The following is a 21,340-nucleotide window of genomic DNA, read 5'->3' as shown; positions in this document are numbered from 1 at the left end:
ATAAACATCGGAGAGAAATCGAAATTCACTTCTGAAACGCCAATGACTACACGGTGTATGGGTGCGTTTATTATTACAGTGGAAATATCAGTTACACTTGGAATCGGATACTTATCGTCCTTTCAGCCGGTTATGCTTGCCCCAGCTGAATACTTCATCATGGGTCGATCGATATCTGCTGGGAGACAATAGTTGCATAATATTCTGCAGGAGATGTTGAGAGAAATACAATACTTGTATACATGGAAAATAATACACACATAGTTTTATATGTGCAAAACATTATATTGTTTACGCAAACATGATTATACACTTTGAAAAAGATTTCGGAGCACAATGGGTGATGGTAACGACTTTTCGTATCTAAGATTTCTATTTGCATGGTTGAAATATTACTAATCAGTCACATTAATGGTACCATAATCTATAAATATATTTTTTAAACTGCATAATTATTCAATATACACAGGCTTTATTTTTTTATTTTAATGCAAACCTATTGATTTTAGCACTATTGCAACGAAAGTCGAAACCTTTTCGCGCCCGTGACAATGGTAGACGCAGTACTTTTAATCTGTATGGGACATCAAAAAAACGCTTAAAAAGTCGGGATTCTACCCGTGACGTCCCGGTCGCTAGGCGAACGTTATATCCACTATGTGAAGCCGCACAACTTTTATTTTAGTAGGATTGATGTCAAAATAGTTAAGATCATAACAATTTCAAAAAATCGATACTGTGGAGTTTCATTGCGGCGTCATTCTGACTGATAATGACGAATCGAGAGCTATGTCTGCTCTCGTGAAAGTCGATGTCTGTCATTGAAGACGTTGAGAGTTATGAGCCACGTGTGATATTTATAATGAATTGATACATTTACAAATTATGTTGAGAGCAATTTTATACTGCAGAAGAAACAATTACGCAATTTATTCAAACAAAAAGTTCGTACAGTAAAATGATGTTGGCAGTTTATTTATATATTATCCTTTGTACTCGATGTGATTGTAATGTTTGTGAAATGGATTATGTTGCCTTCAAGATCTATTGAGGGCGGGGGGGTGAGAAATGAATGTTATGAAGAAACACTCGCAGAATTAAATAGATATTTGCTAAAGTAGAAATGGTGTCGGCAGTTTATTTATTCCGTATCCTTTGTTCTCAATTTGATTGTAATATTCATAAAATGTTTCTTTTAAAGTACACACCCAGTTTTTAAAAGGAAAAGGGATCGACTTGACAACAAAGTTTTAAGATGAAAACGAGTATATCATAAATACTTCATTGCTGTTGTTTAATAAACATGTAATGCAGAATTCTTTCTTGATTCTGTCTTGAGAGTCCTTTTTAACAATTGTTTACGGTTGTTCATCATGTGCTAAAAGCTTTTCTCACATGTCTGGTCGAAGTGTTTAATCCGCACATATTTCTACAAAAATTATCATAAACTTAAATCGATTTAATATAAAATGGTATTTATCTGGTGATCGTGTTGGTCAACTCCTATGTTATTGAATCATTAACTTGAGTTATGTGTCTGGCAAACACACAAAGTAGCAGTTTTATTTATATGCACATTTTAGTAAAAAATATAAGATACTACTTTTGTTCATGCAGTAAAAAATATACGTGAACTGAGCTATTGAACCGTTCGATTGTAAAAACGGTTATGTACATTATTTATAAAACATATTGAGTCATGAGAAAATGAATGTTACTCTCTTTGAGACTTGGCTTCTTAATCTTAATTTCTTAATCAAACATGCACTAGAAAACCAAGACTTTCAACAACCGAACTCGTCTCGTTGCCCGTTTTTGGTAAATAATAGTTGCATATACACAATGTATTGATGTTTGATTAACATTAAGTTTTAGCTTCCTATAAGTGTATGATTTCAAATTGTTTATTTGGTGCACAATAAAGCTTGTTTTTGCGAAATCGATTAATTATAATCTACTAAGTTGGTCGTTTGACAATGCAGAGTTGACATTGTAATATCAATAATGTTATAGACAAAATACTGTGACTGTGTATATGTTTCACAACGTTTTTAATTAATTTATGAGTTGACGTTGTTTACATTTAGTTGAAGTTGTTTGAAGCTAAATTACCCATTTAAAACAAATTCGGTCTTGTCATACATTTGTGAAATTGGGCATATGCAAAAGTTGTGGGAGGTTGTAAGTTCTCAGTTGGTAGAGTCATTCAGATTTAATTAATTATCGCAATAACTAGAGATATCGTAGTAAGTACAATTTGCCTTTGTGTTCACAAAATTTTATCGGGCTTATAGCGTTTATTCCAGACGAGTTTGTCCAAACAAAGCGGCCTTAAATAAATCACTGCGTTCATGCACTTATTATGTGAAACGTTTTCTCTGTAATTAGGTGTCGTTTTCTTAGAATGGAAGCGACGTAACTAGGACTTTTGCAAATAGTTATGATAAATAGACACTCGTAACCCAAAGCATCTCGCTCTGGAGTAGACATTCGTGAAATTTAAAGACGAAATTGGTTGTTAAACGCTTGTTATTGGTCTTTGTTTTTAAATCAATATAATACTGTGCTGCTGTTAGTTTATTTGAAATTTTAGCAATTGATTCGACGATTTATCCAGGAATTCTATCCACCGCTTCAAAAAGGGTTCGAAATGCAATTTTGTTTATACCTAATGATAAAACATGACATTTCTGCAGTGAAGTAACAGCAATGAAAATAAACAAATTGTTATTTTCACCGGTGAAAATAACACATTTTCGGAACTCCTTTTTCTATTTTTAGATTATCATAAATAACTTTATATATATTTTATGATAGCGAGTGAATTAAAATCGACATTTCACCGAATCCAACATTTTTATTTTTATTTTATGCTTTTTTACCGTTCATTTACATTTTGAAAGAGTTTTACTGTAGAATTTCGTTGGTATAATGACGTCATTTCGTCACACTAAGGACGTCATTTTGTGTTTTGAAATGTATTGAGGCATGCCACGGGAGAAAAGGGTAACTTTTTAGCGAAAGGGAAACAGCTATTAGTTATCTTTTTGAAAAAGGGGCATAAAAGAAACAGAAAATGTGTTCATGTCAGTGTAATATCGTTTGTTATTTCACTCGTGATCATAAACAAATAATATTTTCACTCGTGGCGCATATTTTCTGTGATCACTCGTGAAATAACAAACGATCTTACACTGACATGAACAAATATCCTCTATATCTTCAACAAATAATGACGTTGTGAGCGCCATTATAAACAAACAGAAAATATGAGAGATGTAAAAATGTGTACTACCAAAGCTTAATTTTATTTTGTTATGCTTATATTTGCCATATGTCGATTATGATATAATGTAATAGAAGTTGATCTGTATTCTTATGAAATCCATAATAACTAACTAACTAAACTATAGAGGCTATGAAAGCTCTATGGCACTAAAAGTGACCCGTAAGGAATTCGCAAATTGAATATGGACAGAAGCAGAGGTCTTGGGCCTGGCGCGGCATGGTAATTTCATTGGGCCAGTTGTGTTTCTTAAACATGTGCATTATCCGAATATTTCAGTTTTATATCATGACGTGTACAATTAACACTTTAACAGTACTCATGGTTTACCTCTCAAAGTAGGATAAAGAACTTCAAAAAAAAATCGGACAACTTTTTTAAGAGAGTTGAAAGTTCAAAGAGCATCACACTCGGCAGCTTGCATAAAAACTGTTATTTCAAAGATGGTTTGCAAATCAATTCTTGCAAATTATTCTTATTTGCTCCATGTTCTTTAATTGTATTCAAGTAAGATTATACATCTCAAATCGTTGCTTTCCAAATATCGCAGCGGTTTTTGTGTGTTTTTTTGGCTTAAACATCGAATACAGGCTTTAGTCAAAAGTGTTAGCCCCACCAATGGTACATGCGTTGAAACATGCAGACCTTTTGCTCAAAATAAACATCACACAACATGTGTCAATCCACACCGCACATACTCACATCACACAACATGTGTCAATCCACACCGCACAGACTCACATCACACAACATGTGTCAATCCACACCGCACAGACTCACATCACACAACATGTGTCAATCCACACCGCACAGACTCACATCACACAACATGTGTCAATCCACACCGCACAGACTCACACAATTAGAGAACATAGTCAAGAAATAGAAGCATTGGGATGTAGGCCTAGTGTCGGATTTAATTATCTTCAAATGTCCGCATCTAAATGTCCTGGGACGCCTCGGCCTCTCGTAAATGCATGAAACCTCCGCTGGGGGACCTTCGAGATAATGTGCTGTATCGATCCCTACTAGAATTATCACTATCTATACATTTTTTGATGTAGAGTATATAAAATATTTATATGGTAAAGACATTCGCTTTTTGTTCGCTCGCCATGTTTGCGATCTTTTACAATTGTGTTCGATAGTGGTTAGGATTGAATGGTGTGGTTTCTTGATATAACAACCGTTACGGTGACAAAAATAGCAGCGTACATTATTACAATGTATTGATTTAAATTTTATTGATTTAGATTTTCTTTCATACACTTGGAATTAATAATGCTTTAGGCGGATACATTGCCAATGTGTTTGATAAAGTGTAGGCTCGTGTTGTAGAAGAAACATTTGTATCGAACAAAGGGAATAAGACATCTTTCTCCGGGTCTTACATTGTTAGAATCCATTCATTCATTCCAAACATAAGCCTCTTGTGTGGATTGCTAATGCTTCAGTTTATGACGCTCGCATATTTGTACTTCTTAATTAAATATACTGTAGTCGTAAGGTTAATACAAGGTTCGTAGTATTTACAAGGGTCTATATTAGCATTATGTCATGTTAAGAAGCCCTGGTGACAAACAACCAGTGGCCAGAGAAATAATAGTAGGCAAATGAGTCGGTCGGAATGATGTCTCAATACAAAATTATTCGAAGAATGGTAACACTGTAGAATTATATTGAGTTTTCATTTGTATTGTTGTTCATACGATTGCAAAATTTAAATGGGTTTCTTCCGGTAAAAGGGGCTAGACCAAAATGTGTTACTAAACATCTCTAAAACGCAAAACAATGTGTTCTATTACAAGCAACACCCTTACACAATTCATCGGACTATCATATAAGTGAACCTCACTTAGGGATAACGAGGTTTAATGCATGTGCGTAGAGTGCCATCCCATATAAGCTTGTGCAGTTCGCACAGGCTAATTCCGTGACGACACTTTCTTCTTAACTGGATTTCCACTAAACAGAAACTTTCTGTCAACGAAAATTATCATAGAAGCTGCTAGTGTCGTCTATGTCTAGAATGTGCAGAATTCACATGCTAATATAGAATGACACCTATGCACATGCATATAAACCCTTTTTTGAAAGTGAGACTCAAATATAGTCCTTTTTATCACAGATTACTAAAAAAACTAAACAAATCCTCCCTTTTTACTATCTTTAGCATGGTTTCACCTGTTTCTAACGTATGTCGTAAAAACTAGCCAATACTTATTTGTGTAATATTCGTATGTATTCGTTATTGATATTGACATAATTATACATGCTCCTGACGCCACAACAATTCATGTTGCTCTAGATGGTCGCTATATTCAGTATATTGATCGATGTTTATGATTGCAGTTCCAAACAAGCATTACCACCGAGCTCAGTGTTGACTTGTTTCAGTGGCCATGGTTGAATCGGGACTCGATAAATGATTTATTAACCAAATCCTTTTGGTGACATGATTGTTGCTTTCAATATAGTGTATTCTATTATTTTGTAAAGTGATATAAAATATGTCAATCTACCTGCACATTGAATTTATACTAGTGAAAAGGCCATGGGCATCCTTTTCAATAATAAAATATTATAGATTCGTAGCTGTCAAATGTATAGTGTGCAATATATTTGCTTTACTTTTTGGTTGTCTATTTGTATTGTTCAATATATATATAATTATGATTCATGTATATTGTACAAGCAACGTAATAGAACAAATTGAAATATAAACTTTTGGTATTAATTGATCCAATATTTAGACCAATATTCTAACTCTAAATAAGGCACGTGTCATCGTAAAACCATTTAAATGGTGAATGATATGATAACAGTATATACACAGATATTGATTAGAAACAGTTCAAACAACAACTAAGATATCCTGAATATGGCATTTGCATGTAGCTAATAGATCTGACCACTCATTATTGATATGACGAGTGGAACGCGAAGAGACTAGATAACTACGTTCATCCCATAGCGTAACATCTATGGCATTTGGCTCGACGTTCATCCCATAGCGTAACATCTATGGCATTTGGCTCGACGTTCATTACATAGCGTAACATCTATGGCATTTGGCTCGACGTTCATCCCATAGCGTAACATCTATGTCATTTGGCTCGACGTTCATTACATAGCGTAACATCTATGGCATTTGGCTCGACGTTCATCCCATAGCGTAACATCTATGGCATTTGGCTCGACGTTCATTACATAGCGTAACATCTATGGCATTTGGCTCGACGTTCATTACATAGCGTAACATCTATGGCATTTGGCTCGACGTTCATCCCATAGCGTAACATCTATGGCATTTGGCTCGACGTTCATCCCATAGCGTAACATCTATGGCATTTGGCTCGACGTTCATTACATAGCGTAACATCTATGGCATTTGGCTCGACGTTCATCCCATAGCGTAACATCTATGGCATTTGGCTCGACGTTCATTACATAGCGTAACATCTATGGCATTTGGCTCGACGTTCATTACATAGCGTAACATCTATGGCATTTGGCTCGACGTTCATTACATAGCGTAACATCTATGGCATTTGGCTCGACGTTCATCCCATAGCGTAACATCTATGGCATTTGGCTCGACGTTCATTACATAGCGTAACATCTATGGCATTTGGCTCGACGTTCATCCCATAGCGTAACATCTATGGCATTTGGCTCGACGTTCATTACTTGCGTCTTTATTCCATGGGAATATTTATGGTCGATGGTGGAACACAATCGTTCGTATGTGAACAAATGGATTTGTAACGTGATCTTAGTACTGTAAGCAAGTATAGGTCGAATAAATATGCTTTATTGAAGGGGATGGATATCAAAATGATTGTATGGTGTATTTAATTAGAATGTTATATCTGTGCATTATCCATAAGCATAATTTTATATATGTATATTCCGTACAGGTTTAAAGTTGAAGATGGGATACCATTAAACGCTAGATCCCAGTATTTGTTAAAAAAGCTTATTGGCGAAAATAATCAATATATTTTGTATATCTTAATACAATAATGTGTATGAATTGAACACATTTTGGAAAACAAAATTTAATAAATATTGACCTACTGTAACACATCGGCATGTTTCTATTTACGATGTTCATAGATGTGCTAATTGAGCCTTATTTGTGTGTTGATTTTTCATCTACATAATCCATTAAGATGTTACAAAACATCTTTGTATCAAGGTTCTCATTTTAATGCGTTGGAATAGTCGCTAAGATCCGCCTTGATATTCTATATGATAAATGCATGTTATGTTCATACGTCTTACCTTCGAAAGTAGGAAAATGTTGAAATAGATATTGTAAGAGATTCCTCATAGACGCCCAAAATATTTCAATATTTGGATATCCTTAATATAATATAAAACAGAAGTAGAATTCATAAAAATCACATGTGTGCAAGAACTAAATCTGTTAAGGATTAACTCCGTCATGCCTAGCGTCTAGAAAAAAAGGTATTGGCAAAGAACGTAGACCCAGACGAGACGCCGCATGATGCGCTGTTTGCTTAAAGGAATTTCTGTAAGAAATATTCTAAATATAGAAATAAATATACTAAACATTTCAAATTTTGACAATAAATTGATCCAATTTAGAAGGATTGGAGAGTCCACTCGGCATAAATCGGTTAATCCGACGCAAACTGAAAAAAAAATGCTCAAACTCTGTTATTTAAACTAGTAAAATAGTAAAGGTGTATGCGTTGTGATATCTAAAATACGTTTTTAAGTATGAAATGATTTTACTCCACCACAGGTAACGACAAATATTGTGCATTGCTTAATTACTTTTTAAGTATGCAATGATTGACTTTACCCTACCAAATTAATTATATTAAAGTATGCAATCATGTTTTACTTCACCGCATTTCCAATCATCCTGTTTAATTGCTGAACGTGTAATGTTACGTAATGTAATGTTACAATTGTTGAATTTATTTGCTGTAAGTTTTGTTATGTTATGTTAAATTGCTAAATTAATATATGACAATGTAATTTTATGTAATGAAATGTTCAATTGCCGAACGTCTATTCTGTAATGTAATGATTGATTATTTCCAGAGCCAGATGTCTTTGCGTGTGTCGCCTGCATCCAGCCTTTTGGCCACAAGTAGTTGATACATCAAACAACCTCATCTCTTCTCATAGCTAGGTAACAAGGGTTTCGACTTTTCTTTGCGATGTTATCACGTTATGTTGGTAGTAGAGCAGGGATCTATAATTGTACCTTTTTGTTTCGTGTTGATACAATGTCCTACTTACCGTGATTTTTTTTGTAAATTATCTTATTGTTGTCCACGTTTATGCCATGGACTTCTTGTTTATCGTGGTTAATAATTTCATGCAATGTCCTTATTTGGGTTCATATTTATTTTATGGTTTCTAGTTCAAAGTTCAAGCAATAATGTACTAAACGTGGGTCAATTCTATTGGGAAGCGGACAACGACAACTAGCGAGGCCTGGTATTGTAATGCGCATGGGGAGGTTAGAGGGTTAGGGTAAGGGTTAGGGTTAGGGTTAGGGGTCGGGTTTGGGTTAGGGTTAGCCTTTACCCTAACCATAGCACTAACCCGACCCCTAACCCTAACCCTAGCCTAACCATAACCCAGGGTTATCTCCCCTATACAAGGCCTCGCTCGTTGTCGTTGTCCGTTTCCGAATTCGCATCCCAATTCTATTAGATGATCCCCTCATCGATGTCCGTGGGCATGTTATGGACTTATTAAAGGCCTGGTGTTGGCCTATTATATCTGATCAAATGACTCCCTGTATACATTGACAACGCTGTTGGCGTAGTGTAAAACCCCTTATTACTAGTAATCGATGTACACATTATTGAATGATCTTTCATCTACATATCTTGCTTTAAGATCAAGATATGTATGGTGGACAAATACACTGAGTAGAATCAACGAATTGAGGGGGTCTATGTATTCACCTACATCGGCCTTTGACTAACATAATTGTAAGAATTGTTTATGCTTTAAAGGGGCCTTTTCACGTTTTGGTAAATTGACACAATTTAAAAAAGTTGTTTCAGATTCGCAAATTTTCGATTTAGTTTTGATATTTATGAGGAAACAGTTATACTGAACATTTACCATGCCCTAATATAGCCATTATATGCATCTTTTGACGATTTAAAAACCTGAAAATTATAAGGCGTTGCAACGCGAAACGATTGAATAATTTGGAGAGTTATGTTGTTGTCGTTATATTTTGTGAAACTACGAGGATTGCTTATATATAGTATAAAATACATCTTTTATTGTAAGCGGAAGGATGGACGAGTGGTCTAAGTGGTTGACCTTTACTCCCAGGACTCCGGAGCCCTGGCGAGGGTTACTTTTTTTTTTTTTTTAATTTTATTCTTGATTTTTACATGAGCTTTTCAGAGCAAATGTTTACATTTATCAATAGAAAGCATTTAATGACAAACTTAAAAACATGCCAAAATCTGTGAAAACTTACCTATCGTGGTTCAATCGCATCGATACTTAAGTAATGACCAGACTCGCGAACATACATCAAAAACAGAACCTTATTTAATCACGAATGTCGGATTTATAAAACAAGCGGGACAAAATGTAGTTAAATACCATACTCTTAATAAATTTTGCTTACCAACAAAACATAGCATTCACATACAGTTACATGATATTTAATTATCAGAATTGGGTATCTATGAAAATTGGTGCGTACACAATCATATTATTCAGACACTTGTTTACCCAAAATAAACAAGTCAAAGAATTACGTTGTTTGTATATGAATTTTTATGAAAATATCTTATCATGTACAAGGAATTATGTCGTTTTGGAAACTGTAAAAGTCTTAAATTTCAGAGATTTAATTATAATCAAAATGTTTTTACCGTATAACCAATGCCTTTATGATAAATACCCTACCGTGTTATTTTTTGGTGTATGTTAATATCCTGATTATAATTAATGCTCTATTTGAATGATTAGATGCGTGCTCGTTTAGTTTAAATCAAATAAATTCGGGAGTGTGTTGTTTACATTTTACAAACGAAATTAATTCGAATATTCGTATATTACAAGTTTAGGAACATATGAAAACGCAAAATCGTTATTTATTCAATGATATCCCATATGCGACCCTGGTTCAGTACCCGCTCCCTGTTTCATCTATGCGACCCTGGATCAGTACCCGCTCCCTGTTTCACCTATGCGACCCTGGTTCAGTACCCGCTCCCGGCGCATTTGAATAAGGTTGCTGGTCAAACTGGACAAGTAATTTGTTATGGGTTCTTCGACTTGTTCGTGTCCCCTCAAGAGCACAATACTACACTATATACTTAAAACGCATGTTGTTATTTTATATGTATATTTATATGTATGTTTCTTTATATGCTCAAGTCAAAATTAAATATTCTGTTCTGTTCAGTAAAAATAAAAAGCTGAAAACTGCCGTACGATTTTGAAAATGGCTCCAACAAATCTTAAGTCTGGTCATTAATAAGCCTTACTGAGTGCTGAGATCCAACAAATCGTAAGTCTGATCATTAATAAGCCTAACTGAGTGCTGAGATCCAACAATCTTAAGTCTGATCATTAATAAGCCTTTCTGAGTGCTGAGATCCAACAATCTTAAGTCTGATCATTAATAAGCCTAACTGAGTGCTGAGATCCAACAATCGTAAGTCTGATCATTAATAAGCCTTACTGAGTGCTGAGATCCAACAATCTTAAGTCTGATCATTAATAAGCCTAACTGAGTGCTGAGATCCAACAATCTTAAGTCTGATCATTAATAAGCCTAACTGAGTACTGAGATCCAACAATCTTAAGTCTGATCATTAATAAGCCTTTCTGAGTGCTGAGATCCAACAATCTTAAGTCTGATCATTAATAAGCCTAACTGAGTGCTGAGATCCAACAATCTTAAGTCTGATCATTAATAAGCCTAACTGAGTACTGAGATCCAACAATCTTAAGTCTGATCATTAATAAGCCTTTCTGAGTGCTGAGATCCAACAATCTTAAGTCTGATCATTAATAAGCCTAACTGAGTGCTGAGATCCAACAATCTTAAGTCTGATCATTAATAAGCCTAACTGAGTGCTGAGATCCAACAATCTTAAGTCTGATCATTCATAAGCCTTTCTGAGTGCTGAGATCCAACAATCTTAAGTCTGATCATTAATAAGCCTTACTGAGTGCTGAGATCCAACAATCTTAAGTCTGATCATTAATAAGCCTAACTGAGTGCTGAGATCCAACAATCTTAAGTCTGATCATTAATAAGCCTTACTGAGTGCTGAGACCCAACAAACTTAAGTCTGATCATTAATAAGCCTTACTGAGTGCTGAGATCCAACAATCGTAAGTCTGATCATTAATAAGCCTTTCTGAGTGCTGAGATCCAACAATCTTAAGTCTGATCATTAATACGCCTTACTGAGTGCTGAGATCCAACAATCTTAAGTCTGATCATTAATAAGTCTTACTGAGTGCTGAGATCCAACAATCTTAAGTCTGATCATTAATAAGCCTTACTGAGTGCTGAGATCCAACAATCTTAAGTCTGATCATTAATAAGCCTAACTGAGTGCTGAGATCCAACAATCTTAAGTCTGATCATTAATAAGCCTTACTGAGTGCTGAGATCCAACAATCTTAAGTCTGATCATTCATAAGCCTTTCTGAGTGCTGAGATCCAACAAACTTAAGTCTGATCATTAATAAGCCTTACTGAGTGCTGAGATCCAACAAACTTAAGTCTGATCATTCATAAGCCTTTCTGAGTGCTGAGATCCAACAATCTTAAGTCTGATCATTCATAAGCCTTTCTGAGTGCTGAGATCCAACAATCTTAAGTCTGATCATTAATAAGCCTAACTGAGTGCTGAGATCCAACAATCTTAAGTCTGATCATTAATAAGCCTTACTGAGTGCTGAGATCCAACAATCTTAAGTCTGATCATTCATAAGCCTTTCTGAGTGCTGAGATCCAACAATCTTAAGTCTGATCATTAATAAGCCTAACTGAGTGCTGAGATCCAACAATCTTAAGTCTGATCATTAATAAGCCTTTCTGAGTGCTGAGATCCAACAATCTTAAGTCTGATCATTAATAAGCCTAACTGAGTGCTGAGATCCAACAATCTTAAGTCTGATCATTAATAAGCCTAACTGAGTGCTGAGATTCAACAATCTTAAGTCTGATCATTAATAAGCCTTACTGAGTGCTGAGATCCAACAATCTTAAGTCTGATCATTAATAAGCCTAACTGAGTGCTGAGATCCAACAATCTTAAGTCTGATCATTAATAAGCCTTACTGAGTGCTGAGATCCAACAATCTTAAGTCTGATCATTAATAAGCCTAACTGAGTGCTGAGATCCAACAATCTTAAGTCTGATCATTAATAAGCCTTCCTGAGTGCTGAGATCCAACAATCTTAAGTCTGATCATTAATAAGCCTAACTGAGTGCTGAGATCCAACAATCTTAAGTCTGATCATAAATAAGCCTTACTGAGTGCTGAGATCCAACAATCTTAAGTCTGATCATTAATAAGCCTAACTGAGTGCTGAGATCCAACAATCTTAAGTCTGATCATTAATAAGCCTTACTGAGTGCTGAGATCCAACAAACTTAAGTCTGATCATTCATAAGCCTTACTGAGTGCTGAGATCCAACAATCTTAAGTCTGATCATTAATAAGCCTAACTGAGTGCTGAGATCCAACAATCGTAAGTCTGATCATTCATAAGCCTTTCTGAGTGCTGAGATCCAACAATCTTAAGTCTGATCATTAATAAGCCTAACTGAGTGCTGAGATCCAACAATCTTAAGTCTGATCATTAATAAGCCTAACTGAGTGCTGAGACATACTCCGTGTACTAACATTGTTCAGCCTCAGACAGCGAAGGACTACGTTAACCCTTTGCATGCTGGGAAACTTGTCGTCTGCTGAGATGTCGTCTGCTGAATTTCTAAAATTAGCATTTTCTTCGTGTTTTTTTTTTAAGAATACTATCAAATAGCAAACAGTTTGGATCCTGATGAGACGCCACGTTCTGTGGCGTCTCATCTGGATCCAAACTGTTTGCAAAGGCCTTCAAAATTCGGTTCCAGCACTGAAAGAGTTAATTTGAAGTTCACACACGCAAACGTTAACAACACTTTCCAGTCTACTGAGCTTTGTTTATAGCATCAACGGGACGAAGGAAAGTCTGAGATATCGCTCATAACGACAGTAGTTTTTGAATGAAAGCATGTTTGGATGTTTAGGTTTAATCTTTCATTGATCACCATTCCATAAGACATATTGATTATTGCATCACAAGCGGAAGGAAAATCAATTACCTAAAATGGATATTGATTAAAAAACACGCTAACTAGCACAGATGAAAATAACAATACGGCATTCAAAAGGGTATATTTGACATCCACACACATATTTTGATTTTGATTTTCGTTTGGTCTACACGTATATAGGAAAGGAATTGATGCTATAGATAGAAAGTTATTCACGTTTATTCGTCATTGTCAACTCATTTGATGTTCTGGTTAACGCCTTTTCGCAAAATACGTCTCACATTTATGAAACAAAACTTACCGTTGTATTATTAACTTCCTATTGCAATGTGTCACCATAGCGATTGTTTTAACCAGTGTTTAGTATAGTTTGTTTTTTTACATATTTTTTGCATCTGTAAATCCATCTAGACTGTAAAGGGAGGACTGTGAGTATAAAAAAAGTACAAATTAGTGAACTTTAAACACTAAAGAAACTAAAAATCATATGTTTATATTTTACTTTTCTTTCAAGATTTTAATATAACCTGCAGTACAAGAATACGATAAATGCAAAGTTTCAATTGATTTCGTTCTTAGTGTATGGTCCTTTTATGGCGAAAGCTAAGTCTTGCGTGACTACATGAAACTATTCATCTTTAGGAATAAGCCCCAACGCATAATGTTATGTTTTTACCAATTCTAACATGCAAGCTGAGTGTATGCATGTATAGCATATCAATACTGAAACGTTTCCTAGAAAATCTAGAACAATTCTAGATAAAGGAAACATATCAATGAATTATTCAGTGCCAGGAACGTCAGTTACATGATCATGAATGCTGTATGTGTCTTGATCGTGTTTCCATGATCATTGCTAATACGGATATAGCATATACCAATATCAATTAGGAAAACATGAACTATGACCGTGCTCTCATTGTGGCAACATCTGAAATTAAGCTATCCGTTATTCTATTCACTATGCACTATATCCTATGGTAGTTTAAAACAGCATAAAACAGCATACATTAGTTTCCAAAACTGGGGCAATACAGAATTTGATACTGCATGGATTAATGGAAACTATGGCATGTTCTTCTAAATATGTTAAGAGGTCAATGGAAGGCTTTTTAAACCATAGAAAGGAATAGTTAAAATGTTACTATGCACATGTTTTTTTTAACAAACACATTTTCTTAATTAATCCACTGTTTTGTATAAATAATAAGAATGTATTATAAATTATAGCTCAAAACTGTGAATGGTTGGTGAATAATGTCGTCATGGTTTGAACAAACATCATTGAGTTGAGAGATTGTTTTCGGAGGCGCGTCTGTTCAAGCATATTAATTGAACCATTGTATGAACACATGAATGATCGTTGTGACGCATGAGATTGTGTTTTAGCATCATATGAATCCATGATTAGTCGTTTAGACGCGTTATATTGCATTCAAACAGTGTATGAATCCATGATAAGTCGTTGACATGCGTGAAATTTAATTGAAACATTGTATAAACACATGGTTGTTCGTTGAGACGCGTGAGAATGCATTGGACCAGTGCACGAACCTGTTATAAGTCCTTGAGATGCGTGAGATTGCATTGAAGCATTGTATGAACCCATGATAAGTCGTTGTGACGCATGACCTTGCACGAAAACATTGTTTGTACCCTTGAAAAGTCGTTGAGACGCGTGAGATTGCATTTAAACATTGTATGAACCCATGATAAGTCGTTGAGATGCGTGACATTGCATTAACATATTGTATAAACAGATGATAAGTCGTTGAGATGCATGAGATTGCATTAAAACATTGTATGAACCCATGATAAGTCGTTGAGATGTGTGAGATTGTATTGAAACACTGTATGAACCCATGATACGTCGTTGAGATGCGTGGCATTGCATTAAAACATTGTATAAACCCAAGTCGTTGAGATGCGTGACATTGGATTAAAACATTGTTTGAACCCTTGGAAAGTCGTTTAGCTGCGTGGGATTGTATTTAAACATTGTACATGTATAAGCTCATGCTTATACATGATATTATACAGGCACGATATTATATTTAAACATTCTATTAACTCACGATTGTTTGTTAAGACGCACGAGAAAGCATTGAAAGATTGCACGAAGCCACAATCGCTTGTTGAAGTGAATGATAGAGCATTGAAATATTACACAAAACCATGATTGCTTGTTGAAACGCATGAGGGAGCATTGGAATATTGCACAAAGCCATCATTGTTTGTTGAAGCGCATAAGGCAGCATTGAAACATTGTATTATCCATGATTCTTATTGTGACGACTGAGATTGCATTTAAGAATTGTATAAACCTATGGTTGTTTGTTGAGACGAATGGGGTTTCATTTAGTAAATGTATAAACCTAGGAATGTTTTAAGACGCGTGGTATCGCAGTGAAACATTACATAAGCCCATTATTCATGTACAAATCAGATAACATCGCCACCTACGGATTTCACAAGTCTGCCTCTTAAGTATTCTATCCCTCATAATACGGCATCGTAACAATATCACCATAGAACATGTATTGTAGTGTATTAGTTCAGAGAATGGAATAAATTAATGAAGAAAGTGGGAAAAAAATCAGACGGGTAGTTTTAGTGGAAATGTGAACTGTATATAAAGTTAATATAAAATTGTGAAATGAACATCGGATAAATTTTAATATTGTACATTGAAACATGTAACTATCCATAATAAGCATATACTGTCGATAAATTGATTTTTTAATTTCTGTTAATCCTATTGCAAATCGTGTTTTCTTACTTGCATATAAAATTAAAAATTAGGTTTCCTATGTAAAAACTCAAATGGCATGTTTTAATTAAATATGCTCTGGTTTGACCTCAGGCCAAACGCACCACTCCCGCAAACTGATGTTATGCAAGACTTGTTAATGTGAGAGTTAAACAACGTACACAACATCACATTTCACGGAGGACTGGTTAGAAAGTATATTTGTCTTGTGTAATGCTTTTGTCTGGTCTTGTCATAATGTTGTATTGAACAAAAACATGAGTATCTTATGGGATTGAACCATTGAGCATTGAGCACCACTAATCACCATTAAATTATAACGCTAAACGAATGGGCATGCGTTTTAATAATTAAATATACCTTACTTGATTATGCTCAACTTATTAAATACAGCTACAAAAAGATAAGCTTTACGAACTTTGACCAGACTTATGGGTACAAACAAAGTTCTCCTGGTCTCCCGGTATAGAAACGTATAGAAACTTTGATAACACATTATTAAAACAACACCGCCGATTAACCCATTTATGCCTAGCGTCTAGAAAAAAGTCCTTGGCAAACAGCGTAGACCCTGATGAGATGCCGCATCATGCGGCGTCTCATCAGGGTCTGCGCTGTTTGCTTAAAGGAATAACTGTAAGAAAGATTCTAAATATATAAATAAATATACCAGACATCCCTAATTTTGGAAATAAATTGATCCAATTTAGAAGGATGGGAGAGTCCACTAGACATAAATGGGTTAAAACAACACCGCCGATGAAATTATTGTGCAATATCATGTTCTTATATCGTAAATAAATATGGAAAAGAAATAATTTAGAGGTAAGGTTGCAATCCAGCTGCAACTATTTAACAACATGTACAAAAACAATTAAATAATTTATTATAAGTGTCTTTAACAATGGCATCGATCTATTATTGCTATTAAACAAATACATCAGCAACAAATTGTAATGGTTTGTGTTTATATACGTGTCAATAAGCACGTGAAATAATTCTGTATACGCGATCATGACATAAACAAACGCCACGAATGAAATCAATTTTTGTACAGCAATTTCGTGTTTAGTTTTTTTTTTATTCCCGTTTGTAGCATCTCCTTCCCTGTAAATATTGACGTAAGTGCCTGACGCCGCATATTGTATTGTGGTGGAGTGCATATCCCTTACAAAGCAATAACTGGCCTGCACAAACCGGATAGTGGCAACAGAAAACAACTGCTTTGAATGGCTAATGCGGGTAAATTATGCCGGCGGATATTCCAACGTTTTCGTATGGCAGTCTTTAAGTTTGATCTAAACAGACGTTACTGGAACCAAATGTCAGGAAGCGAATTTTAATGTCCCATTAGTGGTTGTGACTATCAGAGGTGTCGGATTTCTGATGAATGCGATGCTTAATTCAAAGTCGGTTTTTATATAATGACCGTTGGAGTTTGTTTTTATTGAGATAAACTTTAAATGGTGTTTCGAAGATCACGTGACTTTCTAAACATTTGAATAGTCATCGCCGAAAAATCAACGTGTAAAACAGTAATTTGCCTTTGTTAAAAGCCGTTGTAGATTCCCCATATAACATTACAGATTGGGCTAATAAAGCTTTTAACCTTCCAAAAAATGTCATACAAAGCATTTTGACATAGATCGGAAAACGAAACTCTTCACCGAGTGACAATATTCGCTGACAGTGAACATTCAATATGATGCTATTTACGTTTCCTTTCTTCAACCAGAAGGGGTCGAATATGGAAAACACAGATAGGACCGCCGCCGAGGAGCCGGAAGAGGCCGAAGAATTCACTCCCTTCCGGCCGTTCACCCGGAACTCGCTGTTTAACATCGAGCGGCGAATAGCGGAGGAGGCCGCTGCCAAGGTAACTCTAGAAATGTTGCTTATTCTTGAGTTTGATTTTAAATTTAGCCTCGTTTTGCTGAAAACAGGGCTTCATGCATTTGCGTTAGTTATGATCTCAGATTAACATCTATAGTCCGCACAGGCTAATCAGGGATGATACCGCTTTCATGGAATGTTTCGTTTAAAGGTAGTAACTTCTAAAAAACTATTCACTTTAGGCGGAAAATGTCGTTCCCGATTAGCCTATGCACAGTGCATTGATATGAACACGAGAAGCTCGTATTTATTCATTAGGATTAATCTATTTGTAAACAATAGAATGTAAATACGCTCCAATTGCAAGGAATTAAACATAAGCGTTTGCAAATATTATAGTTAGCCATTTTTAAGCAAAAACATTCTTAAATTATCAAAAAAATGTTCTTAACGCCAATAGATACCACAAACATAAGCTGTAGCAAATTTTCATTTTGTTTACATTAAGGTAGCGCACCTCTAATGGGCACATATCCAAATATAATCTAATTAATTATTTTCTTAATCAGCATCATTTCACTGAACTACATGCAAATTTGTAGGTAGGCTTTCCAAGCTTTTTAAAAAAATATACCGATTTTTTCAAAACCACCCCCACGCTCGGCTTTTGTCCAGTTTATTTTCACCCCTGGGGTATATAAAAGTTCCATAATTCATTCAAATTTCCAAATATGGGCATGCAGTTGGTATGTACAGATGCTGTAAAGGTGTTTAAAGTTTAAACAAGATGAAATAAGTATTCTTTTACAGACATTTATTTTTTACAAATTTTTATCTATGGAAGAGCGCCATGAAATGTAAGTGATTTCAGCCAAGTAAAAATTGGGTCGGTTAAAAACAAAGTGTCATAAAATTCAAAATAGTATCATTTAAGTCATATTTTAAACTTAGTTTTTATAGAAACACTATATACAGCAAAAATACCAAGAACTAGACAGATTTACCGTTTACTTTTTGAAATAAAAATAAAAATGCAACATGTAAATCACCCAATTTCGCCATAACGTTGTTTTAATTTTAATAATTGAAGAATGTGCATAAAAATTGCAACATATTTAACAATAAATATAGCTTATATGCCATATTAAATCAAATTACGTTAGAAAATAAATAAAACGCGTCGCAAAAAAGTATACGTCGTCGGCAGGATTCGAACCTGCGCGGGAATATCCCAAAAGATTGCTAGTCTATCGCCTTAACCACTAGGCTACGGCACCTAATAGTAGGCTCTTCAACCTTCGAAGAAATCGCGGGAAATCATTAGAGGTGCACTACCTTAAGTCATATCCGAAATCGAAAGTTATTGTTTTGGTGATATTGGTACAGGTGTTCATACACGTTTATGTTTCGATTCGTTTCACAGACATTTGTATAATACAACCAGCATTGAATATCCTCTAAACGCGTTTAATTATGTTTTCTATTGATATGTACTCCTTATATCGTGGTCATATCCACTACATGTGTAAATAACTAACCAGTTCAAACATGATATTCACTTAGAATGGTTAGATACGATACTAGATTGGTGTTCATATGATTGCGGTTTGTAGATACATAACTAACACAAAAGGATGTAAAATATGTGTTTATTTTGCAGAACAAAGGAGAAGTATTATAAACGAATGCCTATACGCTGTTATACTTTATTACAATGCATACTTGTAGGATCGACTTTTAAAATGATATCGCGTGCGTGATTAAGGTTTATAAAGAACTTAATCAATGAACAAAATTAGATTTGAATGTATTTCGTAATGTTCAAATGAATAATTATAATAGAAATTAAGAGTTTCTATTATGGTGCGTTAATAAAGAAAGAGTTTTTTTTACAATCCGAGCCTACCGCTGTGGCTAGTACCTAAAGATTTCGCCTCTTCAGAATACTTTATGATGCAAATATGTTGTATACAGAAAGTGACCATTTTTGTTACCATTCCTTTTCTGAGTAATTAACTATGTGTCAAGGTTATACACTTACATTTAATGAATACGATTATCACTTAGTACAGACGGTACGATCTACGAAGCGAATCAATTTGCAAGAGCATGACTTATTTGTTCAACCATCAGGCAGCATACTACCTGTGGAGAAGTATTGCCATTTATCATTTTAAACACGAAGCCTTGTGTAATTTAGATAACAAATGTGTCGCGTTCTGAGAAAACTGGGCATAATGCCAGTGCGTAAAATGTCGTCCCAGATTAGCCTGTGCAGTCCGCACAGGCTAATCAGGGACGACACTTTCCGCCTAAACAGGATTTTCGGTAAGAAGGGACTTTCTTAAAACGAAAAATACTATAAACGCGGAAAGTGTCGTCCCTGATTAGCCTATGCGGACTGCACATGCCAATCTGGGACGACACTTTACGCACATGCATTATGCCCAGTACGCACAAGCATTATGCCCATTTTTCTCAGAACGCGACACAAATAATGCATTTGAACAATATTAACATATGAGATGCGTTCTGAGAAAAAAGGCTCAATGCATAAGCGTGTTGACTGATACGCCTAGACTGTATTTCAGTTTAGAAGATACGTCTTTTGAACGAACAATTAGACACAAGCGAAAAGTTGCGTCCCTGACATGCCTGTGCGGACCTCATAGGCTAATCTGGGACGAAATTTTTAGCTCATGCATTAAACCACGTTTTCACAGAGCGAGAAAAATATATAAAATAAGACTATTTGCGTATGCAACCAGTGCACTTCTGTTGCATTGACCCCAGCATTGTTATCGAATCTATTGGGCTATATGCACATACATAATGGCGGCGTCACGGAACATTCGCTTTCAGTGGCGAATCAATGTGTAGTCATCGCCATAGCTCTGAATTATAGATGAAGATACATTCATTGGCGTCGCAAGACAGTCTAGGGGGTGATTCACAAACAGAAATGTATTGATCTCCTCTCCTTCCGCTCGTTCTAGAAACGCAACTGGTGATGGTTGCGTTTAGACATGTCAGCTCTATGCCTCAGTAATACAGTAATTCAAATTTAATATAACTTAAGGGTCGAAAATTGCTATGTAATATTTTTCTTTAAGTCTCGTTTCTGTTATGTTATGGCTTCTGATG

At 35.2% G+C, this 21,340-nt stretch overlaps 1 protein-coding gene and 1 non-coding gene across 2 annotated transcripts in view; one reads left to right on the top strand and one right to left on the bottom strand.

Annotated features, from left to right (window-relative positions):
- Positions 1–6,967: 6,967 nt before the first annotated feature.
- LOC127870772 (sodium channel protein type 4 subunit alpha B-like) overlaps positions 6,968–21,340 on the top strand; it is a 69,096-nt gene continuing 54,723 nt past the window's right edge. The window contains exons 1-3 of the mRNA XM_052413247.1: positions 6,968–7,069; positions 8,366–8,456; positions 18,099–18,239. Of these exons, the coding sequence (XP_052269207.1) occupies positions 18,111–18,239 (129 nt within the window). The 5' untranslated portion in view covers positions 6,968–7,069; positions 8,366–8,456; positions 18,099–18,110. The remainder of the gene's footprint in view (positions 7,070–8,365; positions 8,457–18,098; positions 18,240–21,340) is intronic.
- On the bottom strand, positions 19,392–19,473 carry Trnaa-agc (transfer RNA alanine (anticodon AGC)). The gene has a single exon. It is a non-coding gene; the product is annotated as a tRNA-Ala (tRNA).

This window comes from Dreissena polymorpha, chromosome 3, assembly GCF_020536995.1.
Source record: "Dreissena polymorpha isolate Duluth1 chromosome 3, UMN_Dpol_1.0, whole genome shotgun sequence".
Taxonomy (NCBI): Eukaryota; Metazoa; Mollusca; class Bivalvia; order Myida; family Dreissenidae; genus Dreissena; species Dreissena polymorpha.
The sequence above is the reverse complement of the archived record's forward strand: the minus strand, read 5'-3'. Positions and strand labels throughout refer to the sequence as shown.